The 14,415-nt window shown below is 41.8% G+C and overlaps 1 protein-coding gene across 1 annotated transcript in view; it reads left to right on the plus strand.

Annotated features, from left to right (window-relative positions):
* TXNRD2 (thioredoxin reductase 2) overlaps positions 1-13,044 on the plus strand; it is an 83,210-nt gene extending 70,166 nt beyond the window's left edge. Inside the window, 2 exon segments of the mRNA XM_042441567.1 lie at positions 5,679-5,897; positions 12,653-13,044. Coding sequence (XP_042297501.1) covers positions 5,679-5,802 — 124 coding nt within the window. The 3' untranslated portion in view covers positions 5,803-5,897; positions 12,653-13,044.
* The last annotated feature ends 1,371 nt before the right edge of the window (positions 13,045-14,415 follow it).

Genomic DNA, 14,415 nt, shown 5'->3' on the forward strand with positions numbered 1-14,415 from the left:
TCTAACATACCACCTTCTCCCTTAAATGCCAACCTAATCTTTATCCCGAGAATATCCTGGGAAAATCGCGTAATTACGTGAATCGATTTCACACGAAACCTGCCATTAAAGTGGTCACAAAGAAGCATTAATGCACATCTTTTTACTTTCGTGATTTCAGCGGCAATGCATTTTCGATATCACTTTATGTGCACAATTGCGTGAGATAGTCATTCGTGCATTTACTCGCCATTTTCACCTTAGTTGCGGGATGCTTTAAATGGGCTTTAATCTCTCTTTAATGCCGAAATTAGCCCCCATGTGATAAACTCCTATGAAACTTACATCTGCAAGATACTGCCGTGGTCAATGGGTTTGTATTGGAGGAGGCAGACATAAAGCTTCCAGGTCCGACTTCATTTCACTGCTGGCATCCCAGTCAATTTCAGGCTCTCAGATGAGAAAGAGTGGTTCAGGGAGCCACAGATATTCTTCAAAGTAATGAACAGGGTCTTTTTCAAGCCCAAGAAGATATTTGAATTACCAGCACGGATTTCTTAGTTCTTTTACCCCCAAAGCCGTAGCTGATTCTTTCTGCCACCAAGCATTCTTCATTTCCATGGTCTGTTTTAGGGAAGAGGAGGCTTTTTTATTTGTTGCTCTTGTTAAATAAATGGGCATCAGAGACCTTTACCTGCTCTACTAACCTGGCTGCCAATTTATTTATTTATTGGCTTGAGTTATATTCTGTCCTTCTTCCAATAATCTCAAGGTGATCTATGAGCATGACTCTCCTTCTCTCCAGTTCAAAGCTGTCATGTTGGTCAAACAGACAGAGAATATCTAGCCCAACGTAACCAAGTGAGTTTCACAGCTCATTGGGGATTTGAACCCAACTCTTCTTAGTTTTAGTCCAACAACCTAACTCTACCACGCTGGTTCTCAGCTGCCAACCATGTCCAAGATAATATTGTGAGTCTACAAAGCCAGAAACAGCATACTACCAGGTTATCTAACATACCACCTTCTCCCTTAAATGCCAACCTAATCTTTATGTTATGAAGGAGAGGTGTGCTTGTTGTACCATATACTACCAATGTTCATACAGTCATGGTGCAGAGGAGATCTTTCCCTTTGAGGAACCCACTGCAAGGATTGATCTCCTCATTGATTCCAGGCCAGCTCCTAGTCAGGAGTAGGATGAAAAGAAATTTCATTGGAATCAATAGTCTTGATGAAAGTAGCAGTTTTGCACCTCTCGAGAGATATTGACAGAAAATGTGCATTTCACCTCCAAGATCTGAAAGATTTACTGGCCATTTCTAAGAAGTAAAATGTACACACAACAATGGCCATATCTGAACATTTATTTATCTAATTAAATTATAGCCTGCCTTTTGTCTGGAACACTGGATTCAAGGCAGCTCACGACCATTTAAAACTAAGTAGTATTTATTTATTTATTTGTACTTATATCCTTCCTTTCTCCCTAAATGGGATCCAAGGCAGTTTGGATTTAAAAAAAAAAAAAAAAACTAAAAATATAAAAGTTAAAAGAGAAGTGAACCAGAGTTTTGTTTGAAGCACATGAGTTAAAAACAGTTTAAAAATAGGTTTGAAACATAACAAAATTGAAAACAAAATTGAAAATGTGACTAAAATGTACATAATGGGGGGAAAAACAACATGCAGGAACGTGTTTTAGTCAATGGGGAAAAGCTGCACAAATTCCATAAGTTATGCAAATAAATGCACAAATTAGAGGGAAAGTGTAGGAGAAAATGCACACGGTTCACTGGGAAAGGGAAACACAAAGTTTGGCAACTCAGTGTAATACAATGCCAAGAAGAAAATGCCAGGCACCATTTGGAGGTATTAATTAAATTCAGAGAGATTTTCTTATCCCTAATCTGATGTGCTTTCTCTGTCAACTTAAGACACGTTGGTTTGTTGGCATAGCTAGTGATATCCTCTCACATCTTGAGTTATTTTAAACAAGGTATTTTTCTGTTTTATTGTAGTGTGTGTTTGTTTTATTGTACTTTTCTTATTATTTTATTCTGTTAACTCTTTGGGGCATTTTTTTTTACACAAAATGAAAAGCAGAGTACATATTTTGCACAATCAAGAAAGGCAACAAATAACCCAGAGATTTAACGGCCCCTATTCCCTGTGCAGTTGTTGTGTGCCTTCATTTCCATTAAAGTGACTCTATCACAGGGTTTGCTTGGCCAGATTTTTTCAGAAAGGGTTTACCTTTACCTTCCTCTGTGTCTGAGAGAGTGTGACTTGCCCAAAGTCACCCAGTGGGTTTCCATGTCTGAGCAGGAATACAAAGCCTGGTCTCCACTCATAGTCCAACGCTCAAACTACTACACCAAGCTGGCTCTCAGTTTGTGCAAGCAGGTCATCAAGTAATCTGGGCTGCATATAGACTGCAGAAATAAAGCAGTTTGACACCGCGTTAACTAGCATGGCTTAATGCTATGGACTTCTGGGGTTTGTAGTTTTGTAAGAGATTTAGCCTTCTCTGTCAGAGAGCTCTTGTGCCAAAACAAACTACAAATCCCAGGAGACCATATGATGGAGCCATGGCAGTTAAAGCAGTGTCAAACTGCATTAATTCTGCAGCACGGATGCAACCCTAGCTGTATGCTCTTAGGACACTGTTACCAACATCTGGACCCCCAGATGTTGCTGAGAAGCCCTGCCAGAATTGCTCTTGGTAAGAAGCACTTACCATAGATCTAGTCTCAGTGGTAAAGCATCCAAGACTGACACCCAGTGCAATGTGGGTTTTTTGCACTTTAAATTGAGACCGGAAAAGCACTGCAATGGGTAAATGCATCTGAGGAAGTAGACTTAAGTCTACCAAAGCTCATGCTGCCAACTTCTTTCTTTCAGTGAGTCTCAAAGGTGCTACAAGATCTCTTGACACACCGATTCTACAGACTAACACGGCTATGTCTTTGAACTCAATGGGTAAAGATTGCCTGGCTCCTGTAAGCAACTAGATTCCATTAGGGATAAACTTTGCTTCTCAGAACAAAAGGGCTGCTTTGGTTTGATCTGGTTTGATTTGCCAGATGTTTCATCAGCCCATTTCAAGGGGCAAGAGATGGCCCATATTTGTTCCGTTTTCTGGCCACTCCTGTCCTCTAGTGGTCAGAGGTGGGGAAGGAATAAGAAATGAAGCTGAGCGTCTGTGTTTACGGTGATTAGATGGAGGAACTGTTTTTCTCCCATGCTTATTTTAAAACAGCTCACAGCGAACAGGACAAAGGTGCAAAATCCCTCCCACTTGGTGCCAATGAGAAAAGTATGTCCCATGGCCCCAGTGTCCTTACCTCTAAAGAACATGGCAATGTGTAGTTCTTGAAATGCCGCTACTTGGTTGTGGAGAACAGTTAGTTTTGAGGGCAGGGATAATATTTTTTGGAAAGGATGTTTTGTCCAAAATGATCCGTTTCTACTTCTTTTTAAGCCGGGATCTTTTTGTTTTTGGACAAGCAATGGTAACAGGATCTTATTCCGCTTCATCGTTCATTAAGCAGAAACATAGGAAGCAGTCCAAAGATATCGGACTTGGTGTTTCAGGGTATTTCTGTGCAACCAAAGCAGTTCTATAGGTGAAGCACTGCTGGGAGCACCAAAGTTTGTAATCCCATCATTCGTTTCAGAAGGTGGCACATACGATTATCCAGGTCTCCTGGACTGAATCCAATGCTATAGGTGAGGAAAGTGTGGCCCTCCAGATGTTGTTGCACTGCAGTGTGGATGCAGCCCAGGACATTCTGGCAATTTTAGTCCAAAAATGAACCTTTGCTAGGTATAGCAGCAACTAGTGTTGGTAGGCCATTGCCAGACATGATGATATTGCTTGCGACTAGAGGCACTGCAGCTCCCAGCATTTCTCACTATCGGGTGTGCTGGCTAGGATTGTTGAGAACTGCAGTGCAGGAACATCTGCAGAGCTGCACTTTGAACAACCCTACTCTTATCCAGTACATTGCTCTGCCTTGCAACCTATGTACACTAATTTGACAATCTTAGGACATCATATCAACTAGGACATCAATTTCATTATATTACTTTAGCACCCCTGAGGCACGCTCTTGAAATTGAAGTTAAACTCTTTTTACATGGCACTTAGTCAGTCCTATAATATACACTTCTACGGATAGCATGCTACCTGTGTTTACGCAGAAGTAATTCCATTTAGTTCGAAAGGGACTTTCTTCCTAGGACATTTGCCTAGAGTGTTTGCTTAGTCTCATTCATTTATTTGTTTGATTGATATCCCACCTTTCTCCCAAAATGGGATCCAAAGCAACTTCCAATGTAAGTGAAAACAAAATAGTTGAAACGGTAGGTGGTGCAAAAGTTGACAAAGCATTAATCGCTCCAATTAAAGCATTTCTTTAAACACATAAAAGGCATATTTCATATTTTAAAAGCATTACATCCATTGCAGCTGTCTAAATACCCCAAAGACACCAGATCCCCTCTGATCCTGGAAGCTAAGCAGGGTCAGCCCTGGTTAGTACTGGATGGGAGACTGCCAATGAATACCAGGTGCTATAGACTCTATTGTAGAGGAAGGTACTGGCAAAACCGCTTATGCCTAAGAAAACTGTGTGCAATTCATGGGGTTGCCTTAAGTCGAAAGGAGGCTTAAGGCATGTGCGCACGTGCACACACACACACATTATATATACTGTACACATGCATACTTTTTGCCTGCTGATAAAAAGAAAGCAGAGAGGGAGCCAAGTAAGCCTTCCTGGGAAGGGAGTCCCATATCTTAGGAGCAATCTCCCAAGAAGGCTTTTTCCAGTGTCCTCACTAGATGGGCCTGGGAGGGTGGTGGGACGGAGACAAATCCCTCCCTTGAAGATCGTAAACTCAAGCTGGGGAGATGCAGGCTTTCAGATAGTCTGGACTTAAACCATTTAGGGCTTTGCAGCCTTGAAGTGACCCTCCATTTCTCTTTTCAGTTCTTTGGTGCCTGAACTGCAAGCTTCTTGTTCATTCTGTCCACAACAGGACTCAACCAGCCCTTTAATTAATCAGTTCCTGTTCTCTATTTGTGGGCCCTTTTAAAAGACTATTTCTCTTTGTATCCAAAGCCATTTCCCCCCTATTCTTTCAAGTGCAAACGAAAGAAAATAATCAGGAAGGAGCCCTGGCTGCAAAAAGGAAACAAATAAGGGCATGTGAGCAGGGAAAAGGAAATGCCTAGTTCAAGGGCTCATTCAGTCATGTTGTGGCACAGAAACCTCAGTCATGCTTGCCAGTCCACATAAGGCAGGCCGGCCCTACAAATGTGTTTTAAGTTAGAAATATGGAGGGAGGGAATGGGGAGGGAAAACTTGAAAAACCCTCAGACATCTCTTGGATTCTATGAATGAATCAATGATTTTTAATTTTAATGATTAGTGTGGAACAAAGCTTTGGTACCAGAACAAACTACAATTCCCAGAATTCCACAGCATTGAGCCATGGCAGTTAAAGTGGTACCAAACCAAATTGTTTCTGGAGTGTGAATGCAGCCCAGATTTTGGCAACTGTAGTCCAAAAACAAACCTTTCCTAGATATAGCAGCAACTAGTGTTGGTAGACCATTGCCAGACATGATGATATTGCTTGCAACTAAATGCATTATTCTCAAGTGTTTTGGTCTCTATTCTGCCTTGTAGATGTGGTGCTACCTATTCACAAATGATGAATACTGTTGGGATTCACCCTACTTGTGCTGAGGAAGTCACCAAGCTGCACATCACAAAACGCTCAGGTTTGGATCCAACTGTCACCGGCTGTTGAGGTTAAGCGCCATCCCTGGATAGAAACTGAAGGAGCATTTGGCAGAAGCAATCCTAAGGAAAAAGAGAGAACAATGGGAAGATCAGAGGCTACAGGTCTGTAATGTTTCTTTTCCTTTATATACATTTTAGATACATGAGGATGGCCAGTAATGTCCCTAGGGTTAATGTCATCTGGTGCATTAACTCATCATGTTGACCTCCTCCTATGCCACACCATGTAGAATCCTTAGTAATGTTTTTGTACTAAAGATCCTCATAAATCACACTTCCCGCATATCACTATGTTGTGACATAAACCACAAGCAAAATTAAAATTATACCTTTAAATTACAATATCGTATGCACAGCCTAAATGTAGAATCATAGAGTTGGAAGATACCCCAAAAGGCCATCCAATCCAACCCCTGCCATGCAGGAACTCACATTCAAAGCACCCTCGACAGATGGCCATCCAGCCTGTTTAAAGACCTCCAAAGAAGGAGTCTCCAGCAAACTCCAAGGGAGTGTGTTCCACTGTTGACTAGCCCTTTATCAGGAAGTTCTTCCTAATGTTGAGGCGGAATCTCTTTTCCTGTAGCTTGCATCGATTGTTCTGAGTCCTGTTCTCTGGAGCAGCAGAAAACAAGCTTGCTCCATCCTCAGTGTGACACCCTTTCAAATATTTAAACAGGGCTATCATATCACCTCTTAATCTCCTCCTCTCCAGGCTAAATATACCCAGCTCCCTAAGTCTCTCATAAGGCATGGTTTCCAGATCCTTGTACAGTCGATCCTTCTTATACACGGATTTTTTATACACGGATTTAAGCATACAGGGTTTGAAAATGTTCCAAAAAAGTATAAATTTACCTTGATGTTCCATTTTTTATTAGGGACACCATTTTGCTATATCATTATGCTTAATGGGACTTGAGCATACACGGATTTTGTTATACACGGGGGATCTTGGAACCAAACCCCAGCGTATAACAAGGATCCACTGTATTTATATGTACATGCAGTTTTATGTGGTTACGGTAAAAATTGGGAAAATTGATGTTTTTAAAGAAAATTTAAAAGGAATAAAATGGAAAAAAAACACCTGAGGGCTCTCCTTTCTCCACCCACTGAGCCTCGCCCCACTCACACCATTTCTTCCACTGAGCTCCATGGTTTTAAAGTGATGCAGGCAAAGGTCATAGCCTGTTTCTGCCAAAAGGCAGAGGTTTAAGCAGAGACGTAGTCAGGATTTTGCAAGGGAGGGGGGGGTCCAGACTAAGTGCCACCATTATAATGGGCTTGGGTGCAGTGGTGCAGTGGCGCAGCAGCACACACCATTCATTGTATCTAACAGAAGGGGGGTCCAGACCCCAAGGTCCCCCCCTTGGCTACATCCCTGGTTTAAGGAGCATTGGCATCACCCTCCCCCCTTAGGGTGTCACTCCAAGCAGCTTACAACTTACAATTTGGTACTGCTAAAATGTTTGTAAAAGTCACAGATGTGGCCTTCATGCACTGCACCTCGTAGTGACACCCCTTAAGATGGGCTGCTACTCTGATGTCCTGCTTTCCATAGGCGACCGGTTGGCCACTGCGAAAAACAGGATTCTGAACTAGACCATCCTTTGATTTGATCCAGCTGATCTCATAGAATCTTAGAGTTGGAAGAAACCCCAAGGGCCATCCAGTCCAATCCCTGCCATGCAGGAACTCTAAATCAAAGCACCCCCAACAGATGGCCATCCAACCTCTGTTTAAAGACCTCCAAAGAAGGAGACGCCACCATCTATTTTTTGTTTTGTTTTTTCCTACTTATTATAATGTCATAATGACTTTTTGGCATTGCAGATAATTTGGCACTGCTAAAACGTTTGTAAAAGTTGCAGATGTTGATAAATACCCAGCTCTTACTGCTGGGTCCAAAAAAACTAAATTGAGCTCAGCAGCTCAAAGGCTTACACTCCTTGAGCCCCCTGCTTTATATGACCAACTTTAAAAAAAACACCATAGTTTTGAAATGCAATAATTTCACTGATGATAAGAAAGAAAACACTTTGTTCTTTTATGGGGTTGAGTGACATCACCCTAAAATCAAAACTCCCTGTCCAGAGTCTAAAGAAACAGATAGGCTAAAATAAACATCCTGATTTTACTGCACGAGATCCCACTGCAGAAGAGGCAAGCCGCTCTTAAAATAAAGCAATTAAATCAGGAAATGACATTCCACCTGATTTTTGTTGTGTATCCTGTTTTTTGTGTGCCTATTATTATTATTATTATTTGTATCTCGCTTTTCCACAAGATTGGGACCCCAAACAGCTTGTAATTGAAAAGAGCAATGCAACTGAAAACATACATAGTGAGCACTAAAATAGAACTAAACTATTCACAGTATTAAAACACAGTATCAAGTTCAAATAATAAAATGCAATTTAGAAAGATAAAGCTATTACAGACATTTCAGTTTAAAACATTGCAATACACCCTAGACTGTTTGTAAAAATGTTTTGTTTTAAAAGCCTGTCTGAATAAAAAGGTTTTAGCCTGTTCATGGAAGGCCAACAAGGAAGGGACTATATTGGCCTCCTTGGGTAGGGAGTTCTGGAGTCTGGGGGCAACCACCAAAAAGGCCCTCTCTCGTGTCCCCAACAACTGTGCTTGTGATGGCTGTAGGATTGAGAAAAGGACCTCTCTTGATGATCTCAGAGCCCAGGCTGGCTCATATATCTTTAAATTGAATATTGCATCCTATATACTAATAGTAAACTCCATTCTCTGGAGACCAGTCCCATGCAACTCAGTGGCTATTCTTTCTGGTTTCAGTGTTCAGTTTGTGAGTGCCATTCTTTATTTAGCCAAAACAGGACTACCCATGCCCAGAGGAGGGTATCATCAGGTTCAGGGGACGTTTGCAGAAGTTAAAAAAGAAAAGATTTTGCCACAGGTCCCAGTGTGTTGCAACAGGTAAAAAAGGCCAATGCGATTATAGGCTGCATCAATAAAAGTATAGTGTCTAGATCAAGAGAAGTAATAGTGCCACTCTATTCTGTTTTGGTCAGACCCCACCTGGAATATTATGTCCAGTTCTGGGCACCACAGCTCAAAAAGGATGTTGAGAAACTGGAGCGTGTCCAAAGGAGGGCAACTAAAATGGTAAAGGGTTTAGAAACCATGCCCTATGGGGAAAGACTGAGACAGCTGGGGATGTTTAGCCTAGAGAAGAGAAGTTTAAGAAGTGATATGATAGCCCTGTTCAAGTATTTCAAGGAGTGTCATATTGAGGATGGAGCAAACTTTTTTTCTGCTGCTCCAGAGAATAGGATACGGAACAATGGATGTAAGCAAAAAGAGGTTCCAGCTAAATATTAGGAGGAACTTCTTGACAATGAGAGCTGTTAGACAGCAAAAGACACTCCCTCAATGGAGAGTGATGCAGTCTCCTTCTTTGGAGGTCTTTAAACCAAGGTTGGATGGCCATCTGTCAGGGGTGCTTTGATTGTGAGTTCCTGCATGGCAGAACAGGGTTGGACTGGATGGCCCTTGGGTCTCTTCCAACTCTATGATTCTGTAATTCAGTCTATGCACCCTCAAGATGCTTCCTAGATATTTTCCTAATCATGGCAAAAGTGCCCCCTCCTCCACCCAGATGTGAGCTGCTTCTTATTTCTGACTTGGCCAGAAGGTGGAGATGCTGGCTAATGTGAGACAAGACAGATGCCTGTTTGTTTTTCTCCTGCAGGGGAAAAAAAAAAGAATTAAATCCTGCAATGTCAAAGCACCAAATCAACACTTCTCTTCTGTGTCCTTTGCAGAGGCAATTATTGCTAGCAATTTGATAAGAATGACAGCTGACCTAACGTTTTTGTTTCCTCTGAGGTAGAAAGTTCCCCCCCCCCCACAGATCAAGGGACTGGTCCTGCATTCCTGCCCCACAAAGTGTAAAATCATGTAAGATCAATAAACCCAAGACAGGTGTGTGGGGCTCATGCTGTGGGGAACCCATAGGCCAGCTATTCCTTTGCCTTCCTGCCTTACATTTTACTGACCTTGGTTATTTATGCGAGTTACATTTATATACTGCCTTTCCTCCAATGAGCTGAAGGAAGCCGACTTGGCTCGCCTGCTCCCCACTTTATTTTTGCAACAACCCTGAGAGGGAGATCAAACTGAAAGAGACAGGAGGATTGGTCCAGAGTCACCCAAAGAATTTCATGGCTCATTGGGAACTTGACCCTGGGCTCCCAAGTCCTAGTCCAACGTTATAACCACTGTGTAGCACTGTTGCATAGAAAAATGCCCATGGGGAAAAGGAGGCGATAAACCTGTTACTTCACTGGCTATAGGCAAATAAATTTTACAAAATATTTCACACGAGAAAAAAGAAACCCCACCCTTAAAAGGCTAGCTATTCACGCTGCCGTTTTCAAGAAGACCTGCTGGTGGTTGGTGAAGAGTTTAGGAAAGTTAATTCCAAAACCCATCAGCTAATATGGCTAGTAAAATGGTGGTCCTCCTCCTCCAGCCCCAGACTGACAACCTTAAGCTCTTCCCTTGTAGCAGCATAGCTGGTAAAAACTTAACACTTGCTATTGTTGTGGCATGCCTGTCTTGGGGAAGATGTAACACTTCTAAATATTTTGCCACTTTTAATCCCATAATTGGGATTCACACCCACAAATAACAGAGGACCTTTTTTTTCACTAGAATCTGCGGCTGGCATCCTGCTGAGCCATTATGAATACATATACTAAACTTACATATGCATAACTGTCCATTTTTCATGTTTGTGATCATGGCACTATGATGGTACTATTGCCACCTTAATACCTTAATAGCCAGCAGCTGCACTGAGCAACAGAGGTCTGTCCTGCTGGTGATCCAGGGTGCCATGGCATGACATTCCCAGCCCACTCCCACCAGCAATCTGTTGTGTGACAATCAGAATCAGGACCTCTGTCACAGCTCCTCATCCCACTGCAGATCACTAGCGGTAGCGGGCTCAAAACATCATCATGCTGCGCCCTGATCACCAGCAGAACAGACCTCTGTTTCTTGGCGTGGCTGTACTATTCAGAGAGGATTGGGGAGTTGAGTCAGGAGACAATACACTTGTCCCTCCATATTTGCTAGGGTTAGGGGCACAAGACCCCCGCAAATATGGAAAAACCACAAATAACAAAAACACCATGTTTTTACCTGAGAGGACACCTCTCTAGGCATTTCTAGGTCCTCCAGTGCAACTCTGTGGTCACCATCCAACAGACACTGACCATAGAACTGCACTGGAGAAGCTACAAATGCCTAGTAGAGTATTCTCTCTAGGAAACTCTAGGTCTTTCAGTGCAATGTTTAGTTAAGGTTGACCATAGAGTTGCACTGGAGGACCTAGATATTCCTAGAGAGAACATATTAATCAAATCTGTGAATAATCATATCCGCAAATATGGAGGGATGAGTGTACATAGTTAGGCATGTCTTGGGATGTAGGACCTTGGCCTGAATTTATTGTAGGTTCAAGTCAAAAAAAGGAATCATAAAATGTTATACTGAAGTTTTAATAAAAAGTTTTAGGACAGCCTAAAGCAGAGTTTCTTTGTTTATTGGCCTGCATAATATTGGTACAGTATGGCAACATATTAAGTAGCAGGAGGAGGAAAAAGGCCACAGGCACCGCAGCCAGGAAGGAAAGAAGGAAAGAAGGAAGGAAAGAAGGAAGAAGAAAGAAGTTACTCAAACCAGGAAGCTTTTCCTGACTTCCCTCACCACTGCTAGGCAACTCTAGAAAAAGTGGAAGCACTAGCATAGTACACCAGCAGAATTCCAGCCATTGAGGTGTCACTGGTCTGTTACTTTTAGCCTGCAGTGGTTCAGTTCAATTGGCCACCTTAGAAGGCACCAAAAGCCTCAGTCAGTTCATCAATCCTCACCTTATTCCACTGTCCATGTACATGCAGACTTTTCAGGTAGTGAACGAAAAGTCATGTTGTATATGTGCATATACAGTATGATGCCTGGATCCATGGGGGATATGTTCCCGGACTTACCACGGAAACATGAAACCATAGATGACAGCAAACACAATTGAAATGAATGACTTTTGGCAGAAGCTGACCATAGAGTCGTGCTGGATTCCTAGAAAGAACACCTCTCTAAGCATTTCTAGGTCCCCCAGCATGACTGTGGTCAACATCCACCAGAAGCATACGACAGAATCATGTTGAGGACCTACAGAATAAATTATGTGGGTAAGTGGAACCGCAGGCACAGATCCCGTGGGTCCAGGAGCCATGTCACGATAGTGCCAGTCTGAAGCTTTACTTCTGGTTTTGTTTTTGCGTTGGGGGTGGGAGATTGCCTGGGAGATGAAGTTGGAGAGCTGAATAGAACCATTTCTTGATAAGGACACACATCTTACAGTCCATTTCTTTTGCCTCGTCTTAGGAGGAAGCGACTTACTGCATTTAGCAAAGATTCCACCTTGCCTCCATCTTGTCAGTAAATGCCTCCTATTGTTTTGTGTTCCAACTAAAAAAAAAGGTCCCTGTGTTGTGGAGATAAGTTGACTGCTCCCATCCATCCTATTACGAGACCACCAAGGAAACAGATGGTTCTTGCTACAGCTGACACGGTGGGAAAGCATATACAGTTATGTGGATGGTGTGAAATTAATCCACATCAGCACCATCTCTAACTGCTCTTTTAATTGATCCCTTTATGTTGCAAGTATTAATGGCTGTTGTTTTAGATTTGTGAGGTGGACCCCCATAAAGCACTTTGGAATCTGACACTGCATCTTGAATTCCAGGGTGATTCCGAGCTGTCATTTGCTGATGAGACCCTTTTTTTTATTTTCATACATGTAAATATAGATTAACCCTGATGGTCCAGAACCAATGAAGCAGTCAGAGGAATGGAAATGAAAAGGAATTTGCTTCCTTCCTGATGGATTCTGCCTTATGCTCTCCAGGGATGGCCTTCTTGTAACAATATCGGCTGGGCTAACGTTGACTCAAAAGGCCTGATGGATGGTTTGGATTATTTCCTGTGTGCGCAAAGCTGAAAAATGTGCATGTTTGCCAAACAAACAGAGGGAGGCCAGCCGCCCCACTGGATGCCAGCTAATGACGGCTTGTGTATGAAACCACATGTTGGGGTAGACAAGTCTGATGTATGCTGGGTCCCTTTTCAATAGACATGGTCTCATCATGTTTCTTATGCACATCCTTTTGAAAAAAATAAAGAACATCCTCACAGTGGCCGACGTTGGTTTGTAGTAGCTTTTTTCCTGTTTTTTAAAAATGGTATCAATATTATAACATGATTCTCTGACCCACTGTAGCGAACAGGAGTTTTTCTGTCCTTGTAGGTTGTTTCTCCGTAGCTTCTTCATTGCTTCAGAGTCTGAGACAACCAAAGCTGGCATTTTGGTCCCTGAAACTGCCCTTGGCTCAATTCAGACATCACATTAAACCCTAGTTTTATGGTGACCACAGTTTAGAAGCCAAGCTGTGTTTTCAGCTTGCAAATCTTTATCGTGCTTAGCTTAAGGCCTTTACAATGTAACGGACAATACCACAAAAATAATAAGGTAAGTAAAATAAAATACTGTCTGCTTTGGAACCGTTTTGAAATGGTAACAGACTGTCTAAACAAATACACTGAGAACCCTTAAAATTAAGAATTAAGAGCTTTTACAGACCCTAATACAATTTTCATTTATTCATTTATTTAATTCATACCCTGTCTTTCTCCCAGTATGGGACCCAAGGCAGCTCACGGTATGAGTTAATGCAAAATACAATTAAACTCATGGATAATACAAATGTTTTTTTAAACAAACAAATCATATTAAAACATTGATATAAAACAGTTGTAAAACCCCATTAAAATTATAAAAATACAATTCATCCCAATTAAAAAACCATTTGGACCAGACAATTTACACTTGAAGGCCTGAATAAACAAAGTCTTCATCTGCTGCTGGAAAGTGAACAGTCCAGGAGCAGCTGCTTAGAAGGCTCTTTCCCATGTCCATGAAACGTGTAATTTCAGTGGTGATGACAGCAAATAACACTATTATATGTGGGATACAAGGCTGGTTATCTACCAGTATTTGCGCTACTCTATACAATTTTGTATGGGTAACACAGAAAAATGTACGATCAAGCAAGAAAGGACCAAGAATATATGAGATCTTCAAGCTGATTACTGCCAAAGATACCTTGCCTCCAAACTTACAGAAAGGAATTAGGGCTTTTAGAATCTAGTCTGCTTTCACTTTCCATCTATTGAGCACTCAGTTTCATGAGTTCACATCCATCTTTGTAGTACAGAATATGGTGACAACAAACAAAATTAAGTTCCATTTCACTTCCACAATGCTAACAGTAGTATAGTAGCGGCACCATTAATGTTAACAGTAGTATATTTGAGCAGACCCACTGAAATGAATGAGACTTGTTAGTCATCATTTACATAAGAGACACATTCGTTTCATTGGATCTGCTCTAGTTGAGACTGAAATTGTATGTAGCCTGATGTGGCTTGGTTCTTAGGGTGTTCTAAGTCAGGAGTTAGCACTATATGGGATGAGCATCTATGAAACTGAACAATTATGCATTCCTCTTCTTTC

The sequence above is a fragment of the Sceloporus undulatus genome, chromosome 10 (genome assembly GCF_019175285.1).
Source record: "Sceloporus undulatus isolate JIND9_A2432 ecotype Alabama chromosome 10, SceUnd_v1.1, whole genome shotgun sequence".
NCBI classification, from domain to species: Eukaryota; Metazoa; Chordata; class Lepidosauria; order Squamata; family Phrynosomatidae; genus Sceloporus; species Sceloporus undulatus.